At 37.3% G+C, this 19,890-nt stretch overlaps 1 protein-coding gene across 1 annotated transcript in view; it reads right to left on the bottom strand.

The window, feature by feature from the left end:
- Positions 1 to 19,890, bottom strand: part of COL25A1 (collagen type XXV alpha 1 chain) — a 461,378-nt gene that overhangs the window by 90,346 nt on the left and 351,142 nt on the right. The window contains exons 11-12 of the mRNA XM_061191166.1: positions 4,418 to 4,444; positions 1,778 to 1,822 (exon numbers count right to left, since the gene is read on the bottom strand). Of these exons, the coding sequence (XP_061047149.1) occupies positions 1,778 to 1,822; positions 4,418 to 4,444 (72 nt within the window). The remainder of the gene's footprint in view (positions 1 to 1,777; positions 1,823 to 4,417; positions 4,445 to 19,890) is intronic.

Here is a 19,890-nt window from a genome sequence, read left to right as displayed (position 1 = left end):
CAACAAAGCCTGTGTGCCACAACTACTGAGCCTGCGCTCTAGAGCCCGTGAGCCACAACTACTGAAGCCCACGTGCCACAACTACTGAAGCCCGCGCACCTAGAGCCCGTGCTCCACCACAAGAGAAGTCACCACAATGAGAAGCCCGCGCACCGCAACGAAGAGTAGCCCCCACTCTCTGCAACTACAGAAAGCCTGCGGGCAGCAACGAAGACCCAACGCAGCCAAAAATAAGTGAATAAATAAATAAAAATTTTAAAAAACCAAAAACATAGGTCAATCAAATTTCCAGAATTTCACTAAAATGAGATGAAGGAAAAGTTTAATAGTAATATCAAACATGGTCATAAGGGCTTTATGCCTATTTCCTCATTTAAGCCTCACATTAACCTTATTAGGTAGGAATTGCTACTGTCTCCCTTTTACACATGAGGAAACTGAGGCCAGAGAATTCAAGGACTTTGCCAAAATTCACACAGTCTCTAAGTGGCAGACCCATGTTCTTAGCCACTCAGTAGGTTTTAAATTGTTATTGTTTATGTCTCATTGGAGAAGAAAATGTGGACAACATGGGAGAGGTCACAAGGAAGTCTGTAAGGGTTGGGCTCCTTATGATTTCAGAACTCAATTCAGAGTGCATGGATTTAAAGTCCTCTGGGAAGACAAGCTGATGAGTCACAGGATTTCAAAGGGCCAGTCCAAAAGTTCTGAGGGAGACAGGAGAGTCCCCTAGCTCAGCTCTTTGGCTCCTGGTAGACGGGCCCAGATAGCGGCTTTGGTAGCCACCACAATGGCTTTCCTGGTCTCTGTAGAGGTTCTAGATTAAAGAGCAAATCAGCAGTGTTGAGGAGCACAGAATATCAGATCCACCTGTGGGATACAGCTAGATGCTTTGTCCAGCTGCAAGGATGTTGCAGGAATAAATGTACACAGGCACATAGATATGTCTATGTAGAGCTGTGGGTTCTTTTTTACTTAAATTTTTTCCCTTCATTATTAACAGTACAATAAAAGTGTACTCCCAGGGCTTCCCTGGTGGTGCAGTGGTTGAGAGTCTGCCTGCCAATGCAGGGGACACGGGTTCGAGCCCTGGTCTGGGAAGATCCCACATGCCGCGGAGCAACTGGGCCCGTGAGCCACAACTACTGAGCCTGCATGTCTGGAGCCTGTGCTCCGCAACAAGAGAGGGCCCGTTAGTGAGAGGCCCGCGCACCGCAATGAAGAGTGGTTCCCGCTTGCCGCAACTAGAGAAAGCCCTCACACAGAAACGAAGACCCAACACAGCCAAAAATAAAAAAAAAAAGTGTACTCCCAGAGCTTAGCAAGTCTAACTCCTAATTTTGCTTAACAGTAAAAAAAGCTTGCTTCTGAATTCACAAGATTCCAATAGGGTCCCTCTGTGGGAATAACTTTTGTTAATGAAAGAAATAATGCATATTAGCCTGCCATAACAAGAATAAACCAGAGTGCATTTTATCACAATTAATGTTAAACACAGCATTTTTCGTACTCCAAATATATTTATGAGAAACATATAGTTGTGTCTCATACATATCAAAATAAAATGGAAAATTTTCTAAGAGTTTCTGGCTATTTAATGTACTAGTTTAAAAATTAAACTAATTTGATCATTTGCCCCATAATATTCCTATATTTCAAAAGTATATGTAATATTTTTGTGAGCACATAAACTTATTACCAACATTACTGACTAGAAAAACTTTGTGACTTTAATCCTCTCCAAATGATCAAAAGTAGTATATTCTATAGAACTCACCTTTTGCCCATTCATCCCTGGAATTCCAGGTGCTCCAACAGAACCCTAAGGAGACACATGATTGAAATAAATTGATATCATAATCACAAAATATTTCAATTCTAAATTTATATTGTATTAGTTATGTTAGCCATAACTTTACCTTGCTAAAAACATGTCTGGGAGGCTATGTTTTTCAGATCTTATCTACTGTGTTCAAATATACAATAATGTAAACAAATTCATCAAGCTTTCCCAAAAACCATTAAGTTAAATTTAACCACGTTTGCAAATATCTACTTAATGCTAATATGATTTTAAAGAAATTCACATCATAAATTGAGATTTAGAGCTATCAGAAGGCCACATAGCTCTAAATTTGGGTGCTTTTAATAGACATGACATGGATATATATACACTACCAAATGTAAAATAGATAGCTAGTGGGAAGCAGCCACATGGCACAGGGAGATCAGCTCGGTGCTTTGTGTCCACCTAGAGGGGTGGGATAGGGAGGGTGGGAGGGAGATGCAAGAGGGAGGAGATATGGGGATATATGTATATGTATAGCTGATTCACTTTGTTATAAAGCAGAAACTAACACACCATTGTAAAGCAATTATACTCCAATAAAGATGTTATAAATAAATAAATAAATAAATAAATATGTAAACACACACACAAAAGAACTAAACTTGCCGGGACTTCCCTGGTGCCGCAGTGGATAAGACTCTGCGCTCCCAATGCAGGGAGCCCGGCTTCGATCCCTGGTCAGGGAACTAGATCCCATATGCATGCTGCAACTATGAGTTTGCATGCTGCAACTAAGGAGCCCGCCTGCCGCAACCAAGGAGCCCTGGAGCCACAACTAAGGAGCCCACATGCCGCAGCTAAGACCCAGTGCAACCAAATAAATAAATAAATATTTAAAAAAAAAGAATTAAATATGCTTAGTTTCATCTGGAAAAAGCCTAGCAGTAGCAGTAACTCCTGAATTTCATGAAATTAAATAACATAAAATGAAAGGTAAGTAAAATAACACCCACTTGCTCCACAGTTAGACAAATAAGGGACCCATGTTGTAAACTCAAATTTGTTGTATTTGAAAGCATTTCCCCGAGACTCTCAGGGATTGTGTTTAAACCACGTGAGTGTGAATACATCCTCCAAAGTAGACTAGAAAGGATGTTGCAAGTGGTAAACACCAACTAGGAACAACACAACTTCTACACATAAAATATTATCTTAAGTGTGTGTGTGTGTGTGTATGTGCATACACACTTGGAAGTGTGCACACATGCACTGGGGTGATTACAATGATTGGACATAGGTGGTTGAACTGAGAATAAGAAAGCTAATTACTACCTGAGAAAATCTGACATTTAACTGGATACAGAAACATTAACAAATGTTTTCAAATAGTGATTTCCCTTCACACACCTTCCTTTGAGGTTCTGGAGAAACCATTTTTAAATAGAAGGTGCTTATTTTTTGTTTAGCACTAGCAAACAGATTTTTCTTAGTAGCTGTATAATATTAAATTTCTTTAAGAATAATGGAAAAAAATTAAAATAGTAATTATAAATCTAAAACTGCTCTAAAAAATAAAGTTTATTAAAAATATAGTCATTACATGCAAAACAAATTGAGATAGCAAGTTCTTAGTGCTTTCTTGGTGATTATATTGAGTGGGTCATTAAAGGACTTCCCGAAGCCTGAGGCAGTAATTTCATCCTGGTCGCATATGGATTAGGGTAGCTTTACAATTTCACACCATACTTAATAGAGACATTATTGCTAAGGACAAATTGTTCCTATACACAAGTTGTCTCACAACGCATTGGCTTTTACTTGGTTTGTGGGATTATGTTTCAACAGATGCCACATGCCCAAGCTTGGGGGATAAAACATCTCTAACTTTGATGGATTCCAAAGATAAAGAATAATCACTTTTCCACCTGTTGTAATCCAATTATTTTCTTTAGTTTTCTGCAGGTTAAATATCCTTTTTTGTCATCTTTATGGGGTGGGAGGTGTGATGGGGAATGGGGACTTAGTGATATTTTATTGGCAAAGCGCCATCTACCTGCTACTGATGTATTTACTACTGTAGTATTGATGTAATTTTAGAAGTGCTAGACTTTCTCCATCAGAATGTAAAGGGTTAATTCTGATGGCTCTGGATAACGTTGAAATGACAATCAGGAAGCCACTTTTTGGGTTACCTCAGCAAAGGAAGACACTAGTGGACCACTTAAATATAGCCACCAAGCAACAAGAATATCCTTTGTTCTGGTCTGTTTAACAGTCATTTAACAATCACATATTTGTGCAAGACCATGCAATTAATTTGCAATGTCTTATGACCTTTCACATTCTAAGTTTTCTCATGATGTTTTACCAGGATTTGAATTAAAACCTCAATAACCTACAAGTTTGGCAGACAGCTTAAAAAGAGTCTGCTCTGGATTTATTGACTTTTCTATAATGGAGTCAATTAGAAATCTAATGGCTAACATTACATGACTGTATTTTTAGAAAGCAGAATGCACAAACCAGACTGCTTTGGCATGACTTACAGTAGCTAATTCCATTCACTTCTCTGACTAGCCATTAGGCGATGGGAGTATAATTACCTTCACAGTATTATTTATACTCTACCTTTTGTCCTGGAGGCCCCAGAGGACCCTAAGAAAAGAAAAACAATTCAATAAACATAATATTGCAACCATTTAAACTTAAATGACTGATTAAAACTGTCCTATTTTGTAAGGTTCTATTGATATTTGTCATGCTGAAATATGCTGATGTTTTGTACATCAAGGAAAATGAAAATTTTCGGTTGGAAGTGCACAATGGGTCTTTTCTTCTCTCGTTCTCTTTTGAAGAACATTAAGCATATGCCGTAGGATTCTGATTTTTTCCTTTAAAAAAAAGGATCACAACATTGTAAATCAACTATATTTCAACTAAAACAAAACAGAAAGAAATCTTTGCCATTTCACTGCATCTGTTTCTTCAGATACCTGCAAATCTATCACATCAGTCTCATATAGAAGGCTGGAGATGTTGCTACTAGAAGCACTTAAAATGCAACGCAGTTCCCAGCACACTGACATGTTCTATACTTCTGCATCTGCAAAACTTCAGGAAGCAGATTTGCAAAGGAAATCACTGAATGGCATTACAAAGAAACATGTTTTGCTCTATTCTTCCTCTTATGAAATGCGGCCAATTGACCTGCACAAAACTTGTTTACAAACTAGGCGATGCCAAGGTCAGTTGTGGCATGTAGTGTGCACCAGAAAAGGGAACAAAAGATGCTGTCAGCTGTTGCATAAACTATGACACTGGGGCAGGGGAGGAGAGGAGAAGAAATATAATATTTAGGAAGATGAATGGGAATATTTACATTTAAAATGGAAATGTGGCAGTTCTGAGATATAGCAATTTTTTGACCACAAAGTCAGTGTTGGAATTCTGTTGGCTTTATTTAGAGCAAGGCAGGCTTTGGGATGGTAGAAAAGAGCACAAAGAGAGCTGTAATTCTGACTTTTGATGTCTATTTTTAAATAAAAATATTAAACACTTTTCTTCCAATTCTTTCAAAAATACTTTTAATTTCAGTATATTTTAACAAAGTTATAGGTACTCTATCATTCCATGTAAAAAGCTCTTTATTCCATTACACTTAACTAATGGCTAGCTTATTTTGAATGTGTGACATTTCAGTTAATCAGCATCTTACATTCAGACTGTAACATAAAACAAGGACTAGAGCGGTAATTAGAGGAAGAATTGGTCATGCATAATTTTTTAATTAAAAATACACAATGTTTAGGAACATTCAGAGAATCTGTTCCTCATAAATTATTTTGTAATCCTCACAGGAAGACTAACAATTTCCTCATATAATCAGCTTTAGGTTACTGAGAGTGCACTGTGCAATATCACCTTTATAGATTCCTTTTTTAAAATGTAGGATGTAGTTTTATTGACTTGGTGACACTGAAGGCAAGGACATCAAATGTCAGACATATGAAAAAATTAATACTGGCCTACAAGCCTAGGAACTGCAAGAAAGTGAACTCTTTTCTTTTTTCCTTTTTATTACAAAAAATTTAAAACATAATAAAAGGTAGGGAGAGTAATATAATATATACCCATGTATCCATCACTTATATGTAACAATTTTTAATATTTTGCCATATATATTCCTTTTCAATTTACTCAACCTTCTTAATGAGCTTGTTATCTCATCTATCTGTGTGGTCTGACTTTCTCTCTGCTTATCTCACTCCTTCCATTTAAAATTCTCCCCGTCTTAGATTTTGCAGAGAAAACAGAGGCTCTCAGGCATAAATTCCCCCAACATCATGTCTCTCATCAACTCAAACCCATGTGGCCCTCCTTACTATATCAGAGGAGGAAGATGCTCTCCTCCCACTGGGCAAATGCATCCAGTAGACTCTGGAATCCATCCTTGCCTTCACCCTCAGGGCTCTTTCTCAATCAATTATCCCTGCATCTGTATCAGAGCCTCCCACTCTGCACTGGTTCCTTCCCCTTAGCACATAAACATGTGTAATCATTTCCTTACTTGGGTAAATTGTTTGGGAAGTGAATGTTAATGCTAAGTAAAGGCAGAATTTGGAAGCTGTAGTGATAGGAGATCTGAGAGTGAAGAAAAGACTTGGGTTTTATCACTGCCTATGATTCCATTTTTCCTAGTGTCTCCAGAGTATTTCACTTTTTAAAGTGTTGATGTTAGAAAGGAAATCATATAACAAAAAGTACATTAATTCAATGTTTAGACTGAGAATGTATATGTTCAATGCAAACAGGTTTGTTTCCCACTAAAAACTTAACTGCCGCTTGAAAAAATATTGTTCACTAAAATTGGGCATTTCATTACATTTGATATATAACCCTGAAAGGGAATATTTCAGATTAAAATAAGAGCAAATTTTAAACCAAATGTTTTAACTAGAGACGAACATATCTGGTATTTTCTAATCTGGTCTTTGCTGCAGGATCACAGTAAGTCAGAGATTTAGAAAGATTACTCACAACTCTGAAATCTATGAAATTATATTAGTTGTATATTTTAACACAGTAGTTAATAAAAGTCAAAGGATGGCTATAAAAAAATATATTATTTTTCTCACTGTTAGAAAACTACTGCAATTTTTGCTAAACTCCAAAAATAAAAGCAGTTTTTATGACAATATTAATTTTGAATTGTGAATACATATCTTATAAATTTTCATAACTATGTTGCCAAGGATATATCCTCAGCTACCAAAAATGTGCATATACTCCTTTGATCTCGCTGGCAGGAAAAATGGTAACAAGCCAAAGATAGTGTCATTGTTTTAGAGAGGAACTGGGAAAAAGCAATGTTGAATATAAGGCACAGACATACATTTGAGTAAGTACACACACACACAAATAGCTATTTTGATCAATATTTTGCTCATGTATATATTTTTTGAGCATTCTCTGATTAATAATCCCATTATATATCTGTGACATTGTGGTCATAAATTTAAGCTTACAAATGAAAGCTTCACTGATCAAAAATAAATTTTGAAGTTAGGGTATGCTACTACCAGTTGGTTAAGAGGTCTACATTTGAGTAGTTTTGTAGTTTCTAGTACAAATACAAATTTATAAAGTAATGCGTAAATGCCATAGAACCATTGACTGACTTATCTAATCTTTCTTAAACTTACTTATATTCTCAGCCTGAATAATGACTTGGATGAAGAATGTCATATATTCATTATTCACTTGTCAAGCTAGTGTATCTTATTATTCCTAAAATTAAAACTAGTTGTTCTAGTATTCTAAGATTTCTAAAATAATTCCATTATTGTTAGTTAGCCCCATGTCTTAAAAAGTTTGAATCAAATAGTCTTCCAAACCAAAGAGTCAATCTTTTTAGTCCATTTTTATCAATCAATGAATTGTTCCTTTCTTAGGTATTTTCTTGGCGGGCACTTTTATATTTGCATATACTCTGCAGACGACCAATTAAGATGAGTATAATCTGGTCTCTTTTATTTTCTGTAATCATTTCTTTGTATATGTCTCAAGATTGGAAACTGTGTAATATACAGAATCTCAACATGTTAAACTATATTTCTTTAAGTTTAACCCCAGAAGTGTTAAACTATAATTTAAACCTTAAAATGTACTCATTTCAATATAGGCTCTGGATGATGTAGAATGTATTAACTTTTTTCATTAAAGGATTTTGCACAATGGACATAACCTTCTTCAAAAGATAAGAACCAAATGAGCCACTGAAAAATTCTAAGTGTGGAGTAATGACATCACTTATCTGCAGATAAATGTTTACACCTAATTTTCATGGTCTTTCAGAAAAGACTATGGAGAGCTATGAAAACTTAAAAGCTATAAACAGGTAGGAAATTACACAGTGCACTGATTTTCTTTCCTGTTTTCCTCACCCCCGCTAGATTCCATTTTTAAAGATGATGTAAAGTATTATGTAGAATATGGCAGTCAAGTAAGTTAAAGAAATACTGCAGTTCCCATTTGGTGATTGCCTTTACTCAAGGCGCGTTACTCAGGCCTGAGAGTGATCGTTTACTCCTCCGGCTCTGGGTCCACCAGATACTATACTTACTCAGGAACATTCTCCGGTCTGCCCTCTTCTTCAGCTGCATTGCCATGCTCTTGTTCAACCCGCTTCTCTCTCACCTAAGCTACTGTGACACCCATCTAAAAGCCACTGTGTTTTCAGTCTTCTTCAACCCTTTCTACACAGTGCTGCCCAAGGGAGCTGAAAAATCCTTCCATGGCTTTCCATGGATTTTGAGAGAAAAGTTCAAGCTTTTGTAACAGTTGTAGTTTGCCACATAAGCCCTGCTTCCTCATCTCTACACCTCTGCACCTCTGGTTGTCTGTTCCTTTAATGGGCTTCTTCTCTCTGGTCCTGTCTCTTCCACTCATTCCATAATTCAGGGCTCAGTGCCTCCACCCTTGGGGCTAGGTCCCCTTCTTTTGTTTTCCAAAGCACCCCTATGACAGCACTTCTTTCCCAGAATTTACCAACTGTGTTGTGATTGTCAGGTTACTTCTTTCTTCACTCTACATGTCTTTTATCATACACAGAAGCTGGCACAGTAATTGCTCAGTGAATCCTTCTGGGTTCATTCATGAATTCATCCACTGAGCAGTTTTTTGAATGCCCATCGAGTGTGAGGCAATGTTCTAGGCACTGGGGATACAGTAGTGAACAAAATTAATAAAAATGCATGCCCTCCTGGACTGCGTAGTCTAGTGAATGGAGAAAGACAGTAAAAAAATAAACAAGTAAAATATAAAGTTGTGTCAGGGGGTAAGTGTTAAAGCAAATAGGGGGGTAGGGATTGGGAGAAGTGGATGTGGTGGTATTTTAAATTGGGGGATCAGTGAAGGCCTAGGATAAAGTGACTCTTGGATAGAGCCCTGAAAGAGGTCAGGCAAGACAGTCATGCATGTAGAAGGGGGAAGAATGTTCCAGGCAAGGGAATAGCAAGTACAAGGCCAAGAGGTGGGCATATGATCAGTGTGTTCAAAGAACACTGAGGAGGCAACAGGTAAGTAGTAGAAGATGGGGCTCTGGAGAGGGTAGGGAGATCACATGTGTATGGCCTTGTAGGTGCTTGTAAGCACAATGGTGCTTACTTTGAGTTGATAAAAATTATAGGAATGAATGATGAACACATAGAGTAAACCAAGTTTTCCCTTATACCTTAGACAATAGTATCTCAAGATAAGAATGACAAGATTTTTCACTCACGTTCACCCAAGTCATTCTAATGCTACTGGCCTATTCTTTTTTTTTTTTTAATTTTTAATTTTTAAAAATTTTTGGCTGTGTTTGGTCTCTGTTGCTGTGCGCGGGCTTTCTCTAGTTGAGGTGAGCGGGGGCTCCTCTTCGTTGTGGTGTGCGGGCTTCTCATTGCAGTGGCTTCTCTTGTTGCGGAGCGCCGGCTCTAGGCGCGCGGGCTTCAGTAGTTATGGCACGTGGGCTTCAGTAGTTGTGGCACGCGGGCTTGGTTGCTCCACGGCATGTGGGATCTTCCAGACCAGGGATCGAACCTGTGTCCCCTGCATTGGCAGGCGGATTCTTAACCGCTGAGCCACCAGGGAAGTCCCTGGCCTATTCTTATAGCCTCTAGATTACCTCTAAGTGCAAGAGTGAGTGGAGGAATTCAATTCATGGTTTCTATATTAAAACCACAAAGCAAAAATCATCTTGATTACATGGTCTCATTGACACGGAGAGTGTCATGGATGTGGATGTAGGTCTAAGGTCTCTAATGCATATCAAAAGCCATCATGCAAACAGTAAGTAGAATTATCAACTCATGTTAATCTTCAAAGCAGGCAGTTAAGAAATGGACGTTTCTATAACCATTATGCATTGGCTGCACTTTCCAGCTTGTAAAAATAACATTTTTTAATTAAAAAGTCTTTTGTTTGATAGATCATGGAATGGAAAAAAAAATTAATGAATTTTTCTGACTACTGATGTTAGCACAAATTTGATTGAGGTATTAATTACTTAAACAGAATGCAGAGTTTCTAAATGATGTGCTCTAGGATGCCTCTTGGGAGGTGTTTTAAGGCAAGTTCTGGTTGCCTGCTATTAGGAAATGATGTTCTGTGTGAGCAGGGGGCGGACATAGTTCCTGTTCTGTCCCTGATGGCTAACAGTAAAATTCAAAGCTCTAAAAGCTGCTGGTCATTTCTGGATACAAGAATATACAACCAGCTTCTGTAATAAAAAACGCAGGGAACAAAAAAGAGGTGGTCCATCTGTGAAGGGGAGAATAAAAGCCCCAATCTATTAAGCCATTTAAAATTATTTCCTTTTTGAGTTAAGAATTTTTCCAAGATTTAATAAAAGTCAGGTAAAATGAAGAAAATACTTTTTAAAGTCTGTTTCCACGGGGAAAAATGATAACACGTATAATCTAACTTATTGGAGTCATAAAATGTTAGTATCAGACTTTCTCAAGGGTTTGGTGCAACAGACTTGAATCATAACCTTTTGAAAGCTATTAACCTGGTCACAAGATCAGAAAATACAACTTGGTTTATAAAGGGAAAGAGGAAATTTGAAATAAATAATGGAAATTTGTCTTACTTAAGAAGGATTCATTTAAGATGTACTTATATAAAATTCCATGTTCTCCTTGGAAGTTTGATGAGGGAGGGTCAAGAAACATAAACTCTAGCCACTATTATACGTGAGTCTGGAGTATAATTCAAATGATGTTTTACAAGATTCAGATTCCACAGCTTAAGTGTGTGGAAATGCCAAACGAGAAACTTTTGGGAAATGTTTAGAATGTAAGAGAGTGTGCTGATATGTTTTCAGTGTAAAAGCCAATGATTTAGCTGAACTGGGTATGAAGGAACACAGCATAAACAAGAAAAGAGCAGGACAGAGCTGAGATGGGAGAGCCTCATCTCTTGTTTCGAGTCCTCCATGGACTCTGTCTTCAGTCACATTGAATCATCTTTCCCAAGCAGTTTCCCATTAGCCTTCATGTAAAGGTCTTAATCATTCTTCGAGGCTCAGCAGCCATAACTCACTTCCTTTGTGAACCTTCTCCAGTGCACCCAGACAGAGCTTGTTTTTGTCCTCTGTGATTCTCTAGCACATTTTAACTGGCTGTATTTTAATATATTTACATATTTATCAAATCTACCTGACTAGGCAGCAAATTCTTCGGGCCATATATTTTACATCCTCAGCACCTACATAGCAGTGCCTAGCAAATAAATCATTATTGACTACATTGAAACAATGAATTAATGAATATTAAAATTATTAAATTCCATTTACCGAATTTCCTCCATTGTTTTGCAACTCTAGCTATCTTACTTCTAACCACTGGAAAGAGTTCTCAGTTTTTTGTTTTTTGTTTTTTTTTAAGATGGCCATCTAAAACTTTTAATCAAATTGAGAAAGATATAAAGCAAAACTTTTCTAGTATACATAAATAATGATATTTTGAAATAAAATGGTTACATCACAGTAGTACCTAATGGAATCAAAATACTAGGGTGAATCATCCAACATCATCTATTTAGAAGATACATAGACAAGCTCTTCTTATGGGAAGTTAGACATCATTCTATTTTTCTCCTTAAAGTTCTCAGATTTGAGGCAGTTGTTTCTGTTTAAGTATCTGGGATTTTCTTCTGTTTCAATAATATCATTCCATAATTTCTATTATTTGAAGAAGTTCCTCTAAAACAGGTCTCCTTCAGAGCCTATCAATACGATGACATGTTATTATATTAATTCATGAATATTTGATGAAAAAAGTTTTAAATGCAGTAATTTATTTTTTAAAAGAATAAATTCTTTCTGACTTCTCTACCTCATGTGTTGACTTTTTGGGGAAAATATTAAACCTGGATGATTCATTTGTTGGTGTTTCCCAAAATCATGAAGCTCTGACCTCTTTATGGGAGGTCTCTTAACACTCAGGAAATTAAAGAAGCCATATATTTTTCTCACCACTTGACGAAACCAGGACCCAAGACTAAATATTGGACATTAACTACCGCCAGCAGATGAAAGACAGATCTAGGTATTAGAGAATCTATGCTCTGATTAGGTCCCCAAACAGAGATTCTATCGCCTCTTATCAAATATCCAAGGCTCAAATTAGCTCATTCCATCCCTTCTAAATATTTAATAAATTGTTTCTCATTGCTGCATCCAAAATGGAAATGACCCGTAAAGAAAGAAAAATTAACAGGCTTCCTCTGCCCTCTGTGATTAAGCATACTTCCCTAGTGTACCATAAAGGAAACAAATTTATGGTTCATGAAGGCCTATCACCCTATACTATGCTCAGTAAAAAATATTTCTATTGAGTAAAGTGCAAATGCTTTTCCTATTTTAAATCAACAATGCTAAGAAACACTAACTGCTAAAATTTAAATATCCTACTACCAGCAGAAGGAAGACTTAAATTTAGGACTCTAATATGTACTCATCTATTGTCCAGATCTGTTTTCTATCTAGACCAGCCTTACCCAACAGAACTTTCTGGAATAGTGGAAATAGTCTCTATTGCTCAATCCAGTAGGTAGCCAGTAACCACATGTGGCTACTGAGCACTTGAAATGTGGCTAGTGCCACTTTTAGAAACTGGATTTTAAATTTTATTTAATTTCAGTTTAAATGGCCACATGTGGCTAGTGGCTACTATATTGGAAAGTGTAGATCTAGCAGATCTACACTGGAAAATGCGTAAGACGACAATCAGGTGAACTGGATTCTACCCTAGTTCTGCCACAGACTACTCTATGAGCTTGGTCAAGTTATTTATTCACTCTGATGCTGTTTCTTTATCTGTGAAGCGATTAACTAGATGATTCCTAAGATTTCTTCTAGATCATTTACACTCTAGTTAAAAAACAGTCACAGAGTGTGACTAAAAATCGCTACAGTTACTTTTCCTCATGAAAATCAGTCCTTTAGTTACACCATGCATATTCATGAACACACATATACTTCAAATTATCTATAATATGTGAATGAATATATGAAGATGCAGAAGAAAAAGTAGTTTTCTGTTGGATTTATCCTGCTTAATTCTACTCCTGGCATGCAATGATATTGGATGAGAGAAAAATATAAACAGGATTTCCTTGCATTAGTACCTGATTTATCGATTCATTGATTCATATTATTCAGTTTATTGAATACACTAAGCACCAGACACAGTTATTTTGTGATGGGATAAATGCTGTGGAGGAGGGGAGAAGGCAGCTTCTAACTTAGCTTGGGGGAGTGTGAATGTTTGTGAATAAGCAAGTGTGTGTGAAGTTTTCTCGAAGGAGGTGGCCAAAGCAGAAGTCTATTTTGTTATAGAGTCCATTCAAACACATGGCCCCAGTACTGCCCTTAGCCCTGGGCAAGAGGGCTCCTGCGTTAGGGTCCACACTTTAGAGATCTCTTCCCTGGCTGCACACCTCCTCCTGTGGTAGCCCACCCCCTGACCTTAGACTGTACTTTGGGTTCCTGGGACCTTGGAATTCTCTGCCCCAATGACTGGCGCTCCCTTCAAGGACTGTGAATTGTCTCTTTCCCGGGTCTGTTCTTCTGCAGGTGAACCACACCACTGGTGTGCCCTACAATAAACTGGAGGATGGGGCAAAAAGGTGGGTATTTTGAGGCATGTGGATGGAGTTTGATCCTGTGAGCATCCCAAATGTCTACATATGAGAGCTTCAGTCTCATAGAGATGCGGATATTAGGTACGCGTGGGAGAGCCGGGGAGCAGGCCTCGGCCCATTTGGAAAACCAAGTATTACAGGCTCTGGTGGGTTGGAAGGACTCTGTTGGTGTGGCATTTACATGTACTTCATGGGCAAACAGATTAAGTGAGAATAATAAAGCATTAGAACAGTTGCTAAGGCACCCCGGCAGGTAGTTTGGTGTGCACAACTGAAGTAATGCAGTTTTACCAAAAAAGATTTCATTGTTAATATCTAGTCTAATAACTAAATATCCTAAGATGATTTTGGTCATTTGTGATTTGAAGGTTTGTTTGCCTCACCAGATTAAAATCATGAAGAGAAGCCTGCTGCTGTGTCCGATGTCTGCCATCCTGCTGGTCAATATGGTTGAGACAGCAAAGTACAATTAAGTAAAATGATAAGTTTTATCAAATCTGTGGGATAGCAGTGCATTATAACTAAATATGTTTAAAGTACATCTTCACATATTGGTTAATTCAATTTTATTTTAAATGAAGCAGAAGCAATTATCTATGCTTATGTTATTAGCTACCATAAAATACATTATATTCACTTGACACAAACGTATTAAATGTGTTTGCAGGCAAAATCAAAATAAACTAAAAAGTATCTATAACTTCTTTGGATACAATCCAAATTTCACTTTAAGGAACAATAACAGAAAATATTTTCTGAGTTTTGAACTCTCGGACACCACCAGGGCCCAACGAATGACATTTTAAGTACTCTTATAATTCAGAAAGAGATGAATGGATACGTTATGGAGTTTGCATATATTTGGGGGGCAGGAGAGGAAGGAAGAGTTTCAGTGTAGGGAAAGTGATATGGTCTATGAAACCTTGGTTATAGACACTTTGGACAAAAAAATAATTTCCAGGAAACAGGGAGTAGTTGGCACATTGAATATACATCATTTGTCTTTAATGTTTTTGAGAACTACTATATTTGTCAAAGAAAGAAACAGTAAGAATATCAAAAGGAAAGACACCTTCAAAAATACTATTCTAACAACTATTTAAACTCCTGAAGAACTGAAAAATAAAGACCATTTGTGCTGGGGTTCAGAACTTTAGCATTTCCAGCTGTGGTCAGTTCTTGGTTTGATTCTTGAGTCTAATTTTATAATCCAGAGCGATTCTCTCCTCATTTAGATGGAGTCCAGTTTGTTTTAGCTCAAGATTCTGCCTTTTAAAATCTCCTCTAGAACTCCTCGCAAAACCTGAAGGTCTTGTTTATGGAATAGGTGCACAGCAGGGTTAAATAAATGTGGAACTGCTTGAGAGGCAGGACTTCTTTTTTATTCTATTAGAGATGCTGTTAATCTTCAGATGATTATTTTTGCGATATAAAATATATAGCATGGATTATGAAAACTAATTTCCCACCTGACACACTCATAAACAGTTTTGAAAGAGCTAATTTTAGATAATTCCTAGTTTTTTCATTTCATCATTAGAGACATTTTACATTTTAAAAAATTCTCTAATGCCTCTCAAGATCCTCACGTAAGCAAACACTCCTCCATGGCGCAAACCAACAGAGGTAGTGGGTTTTGCATACTGTGGAAAAGATGAGAGCAGCGGTATATATTATCTTCCCTTGTCTGAACTGGTGGATGAGAAGGGGTGTGTTATGAAAAGGTGATGAGGTAAGAAGATGTGATATATAGGAGAAGGCCAAACACAATGATGGCAACAAACAGGACAAAAGGAATAAGTTGCATTATCAATCGCAGTATTTGACACACTCTAATTTAATTGACAGCTATAATCACACTGTCGTTAGCCCTTATGTCTCATAGAGTGGTCTTTCTGTATGCCACGTTATGTCATCTGACATTTTTGTGTTAACAGCAATACTTCTCATTTATGGAAGTCTGTGTTCCATAAAGCATTTTCATATTTTTATTATTTCACTTGCTTCTCACCATATTCCAGTGATATAGGTGGAATAGGAATTATTGCCTACATTTTATAGATCAGTAAAAAGGATCAAAGACGATAGTCATACACTCCTAAGTTGTTCTGAGGCCAGAATTACTGGTAATATGTACTTTTCTTTCTACCAGACTTCGAGTCAAAACACACACACCCACATACGCACACATACATATAATGTTTGAAAGGAAAAAGAAAATTTCTAAGGAAATTTTTCTCCGCATGAAAGCTGCTATTATATTTCCAGTATCTTCTGTCTTTGAGATGGGTTAAAATACACAGGTGCTATTTAAGTTAGTAAACATAGTAATTTTTTTTAAATGATACTTTTAAAAATAATAGAAATATTTCACTTTAGGCAAATATATAAAAATTCAGTTTGCTGGGAAGAGGAATTAGGGGATTATATTGCTTTATGAAAAGACTCAGAATATTGCTTTAAATAGCAACATTTCCCAGCACATTTAAGCTATGTTGATTTATGAAAATCTGATTCATATAGAACTTTACAGGAATACATCTGTTATATAAATCCATGCTCACCTGTAATTTACTGTAGAGGGAACAACTGAGTGATAATAATAATAACATACTCATACAATTCTTCATTATATATTTTAAAGTGCTTTCTCCTAATTTATCGCACTCGTCTTTGGCAACCTTATAGGGGAGGCAGAGAGGGTATGATTTTCCTTTCTTTACAGATGAAAAATTGAGAGGTTAAGTGACTTGCCCAAGGTCAGACAGACAGACCATTCATTTACTGTTATTTGAGTGATGTAGTTTTAACAGGGTAGTCAAGGAAGTAAGGTTCTTCCTCTTAATTTTTTTTTTTAACCAGCTGTGAAGGCTATTAAAACAGAGGTGGATGATCTCACAAATATACTGTTGGATGAAAGAAGCCAGACACAAAAGTTACATATTGTATGATTCTATTAATATGAAATTCAAACGCAGGCAAAATTAATCTGTGTTGGCAGAAGAGGGAGATGGTGATGGGGGGGTGGGTAAAGGGGGTTTCTAGGATATGATAACCTTCTATTTCTTGATCTGCTTTGTGGTTACAGAGCTATGTTCACTGTGAAAATTCACTGAGATATATACTTATTTGTCTACTTATTAAATATATATTATACAAGTTTTCTTTTAAAAAAGAATTTTACATCTTTAAGAACAGTACAATGTTGTACTTTAGAAGATCACTACATTAGACATATCCTTTGAACATTTGTGACTTCAACGGAGTTTCTCAGCTTCATTTTTTGAAATGAGAATATGAACTATATCTGAAGAGTTTAAAGAGAGAAGAAAGGTTTAGAGAAAAATACCCAGGATCATCTTTATCTGAAAAGTTGCTATATGAAATGGGAAATCAGAGCAAACTAAGACAATGACGTAATTCATTTAGGACTAGGTGGAACATTTATATTTAATGGCATTAAGCTAGGAATGGTAGGGAAATGGGACTAATTTGTTATTCACACGGTGTATTCTAGAGTGTGTATATGAATTTAAGGAAGATAAGATTATAATTTTTTAAACATCCATTTTTATTTTAGAACTTTGTATATTACGGTGCTGCACTGGGCATCAGGGTAGAAAGCCAGTGGCAATGATAAAAATCATAGGCTCTGCACACCTGGGGACAAACAAGGGCTCCTAAGAATCCTAAGTAGCCTTGGACGTAAGAGTGTATGGCAGGAATATGTTTTGACCGTTATCCACGATAGAAATTACAGGTGCATTCAACTGCATAAAGCAATTTCAAAATTTATATGGTAGTTTTCCAAAAATTCTTCACCCCCTCTGATCCTATAACCCGGAGAGCTAATGCTGCCCTTGTATGCAAAGTTACCACGGATGACAGATGTTTTATTTAATTTTCACATATGGTCTTTTGTTGCTGTTGTTTTTCTTTCATTTTATTCTTTTTAAAAAGAATCCATTATAGTACTCCCAGACTGACTGTCTGTATCAAATATCTATCTTGATACTGTAGGTCAGAAACAGAGAATTTCCAGGCAGTGGGTCAGGTGTGGTCCCAGGATGCTTCCATTTCACCAGTGATGTTTTGAAGGCAGCTACATGACAGCTAGGACTACAGCTTGCTGAGTGTCTCCCCAGGAGGGCTGTTGAAGGCATCCTGTGCAGGGAGAAGCCTTTGACCTTTAGCCCATGCACACATTTGTTTTAATTCTTGACCAACTAGCGTGTTCCTGTGCATTCATTTCACTAGGACCTAGCTTCTATTTTTTAAAAATACATTTGATATCCTGAGCACCTGCAGGCTGCGTGCCACACATCGTGTGAAATGGACATGATCAAGCTGACTGTAATCACTGCATCCAGGGCAAGTGTGAGACATAGCTGCCCTCTGGAATTTGAGTTATTAGAGCGTCATCCTGTGTTCCTTAATATTGTTCGTGTCACAAAGCAGGTCAGAAAGGTAGCTCCAGAGATAGGGAGGAAGTGACGGGGAGAGGTAGGTTGAAGGAATTCTACTCTTTGGGGCTCAGCAAGCTGCCCTAACTTCTCTTTCCCTGGCAAAGCATAAACAAACGTGAGGAGCTGGGACCTGCGTGTTTACGGGCAAGTACAAGAGGAATCATTTCATGATCTTTTTTAATGACAGAGATCAGGAAGGCACAACTGTTTCTCTCTGGGTGGAAGGACAAATGATATTCAAACCATAACTGCTGATATTTTAACCATTAACTTACCGTTTTATTGTCAGTTTCAGGGCTCAAGAGGGCACAACTGTTCTCTGCCTTCGGCACAAGAAAAACCTCTTGAATCACTGTCGAAGGTTTGCTCTACTAGTTCACAGGTAGTGACACCTGGTTCCTTTGAAATCTCATTTCTTTTTAAGCTAATAGGCATATCCCTGAATTTAATCTCTTTTAACAGAGTCTCCCTCAGCATCCTCTGTCACTTGCTTCACCTGGAATCTCCCTCTTTTTTCCTCCTGTACCAGTTCTGCAGATGTGTTGTCATGTGATCCTTAGCATGTGATGGACAGGCCCTATCACTTCTTTTTTGCTTGTTTGTTTTAAAGGAATACTTTTTTTTTTTTTTTTACCATTAATGCTGGAGAGGGTGTGGAGAAAAGGGAACACTCTTGCACTGTTGGTGGGAATGTAAATTGATACAGCCACTATGGAGAACAGTATGGAGGTTCCTTAAAAAACTAAAAATAGAACTACCATATGACCCAGCAATCCCACTACTGGGCATATACCCTGAGAAAACCATAATTCAGAAAGAGTCATGTACCAAAACATTCATTGCAGCTCTGTTTACAATAGCCAGGACATGGAAGCAACCTAGGTGTCCATCATCGGATGAATGGATAAAGAAGATGTGGCACATATATACAATGGAATATTACTCAGCCATAAAAAGAAATGAAATGGAGGTGTTTGTAATGAGGTGGATGGAGTTAGAGTCTGTCATACAGAGTGAAGTAAGTCAGAAAGAGAAAAAGAAATACAGTATGCTAACACATATATATGGAATCTAAGGAAAAAAAAAAAAAAAGGTCATGAAGAACCTAGTGGCAAGATGGGAATAAAGACACAGACCTACTAGAGAATGGACTTGAGGATATGGGGAGGGGGAGGGGTGAGATGTGACAGGGTGAGAGAGTGTCATGGACATATATACACTACCAAATGTAAAATAGCTAGCTAGTGGGAAGCAGCCGCATAGCACAGGGAGATCAGCTCGGTGCTTTGTGACCACCTAGAGGGGTGGGATAGGGAGGGTGGGAGGGAGGGAGATGCAAGAGGGAAGAGATATGGGAACATATGTATATGTATAACTGATTCACTTTGTTATAAAGCAGAACGTAACACACCATTGTAAAGCAATTATACTTCAATAAAGATGTTT

This window comes from Eubalaena glacialis, chromosome 5 (genome assembly GCF_028564815.1).
Source record: "Eubalaena glacialis isolate mEubGla1 chromosome 5, mEubGla1.1.hap2.+ XY, whole genome shotgun sequence".
NCBI lineage: Eukaryota > Metazoa > Chordata > Mammalia > Artiodactyla > Balaenidae > Eubalaena > Eubalaena glacialis.
This window is presented reverse-complemented; position numbering and strand designations above follow the sequence as displayed.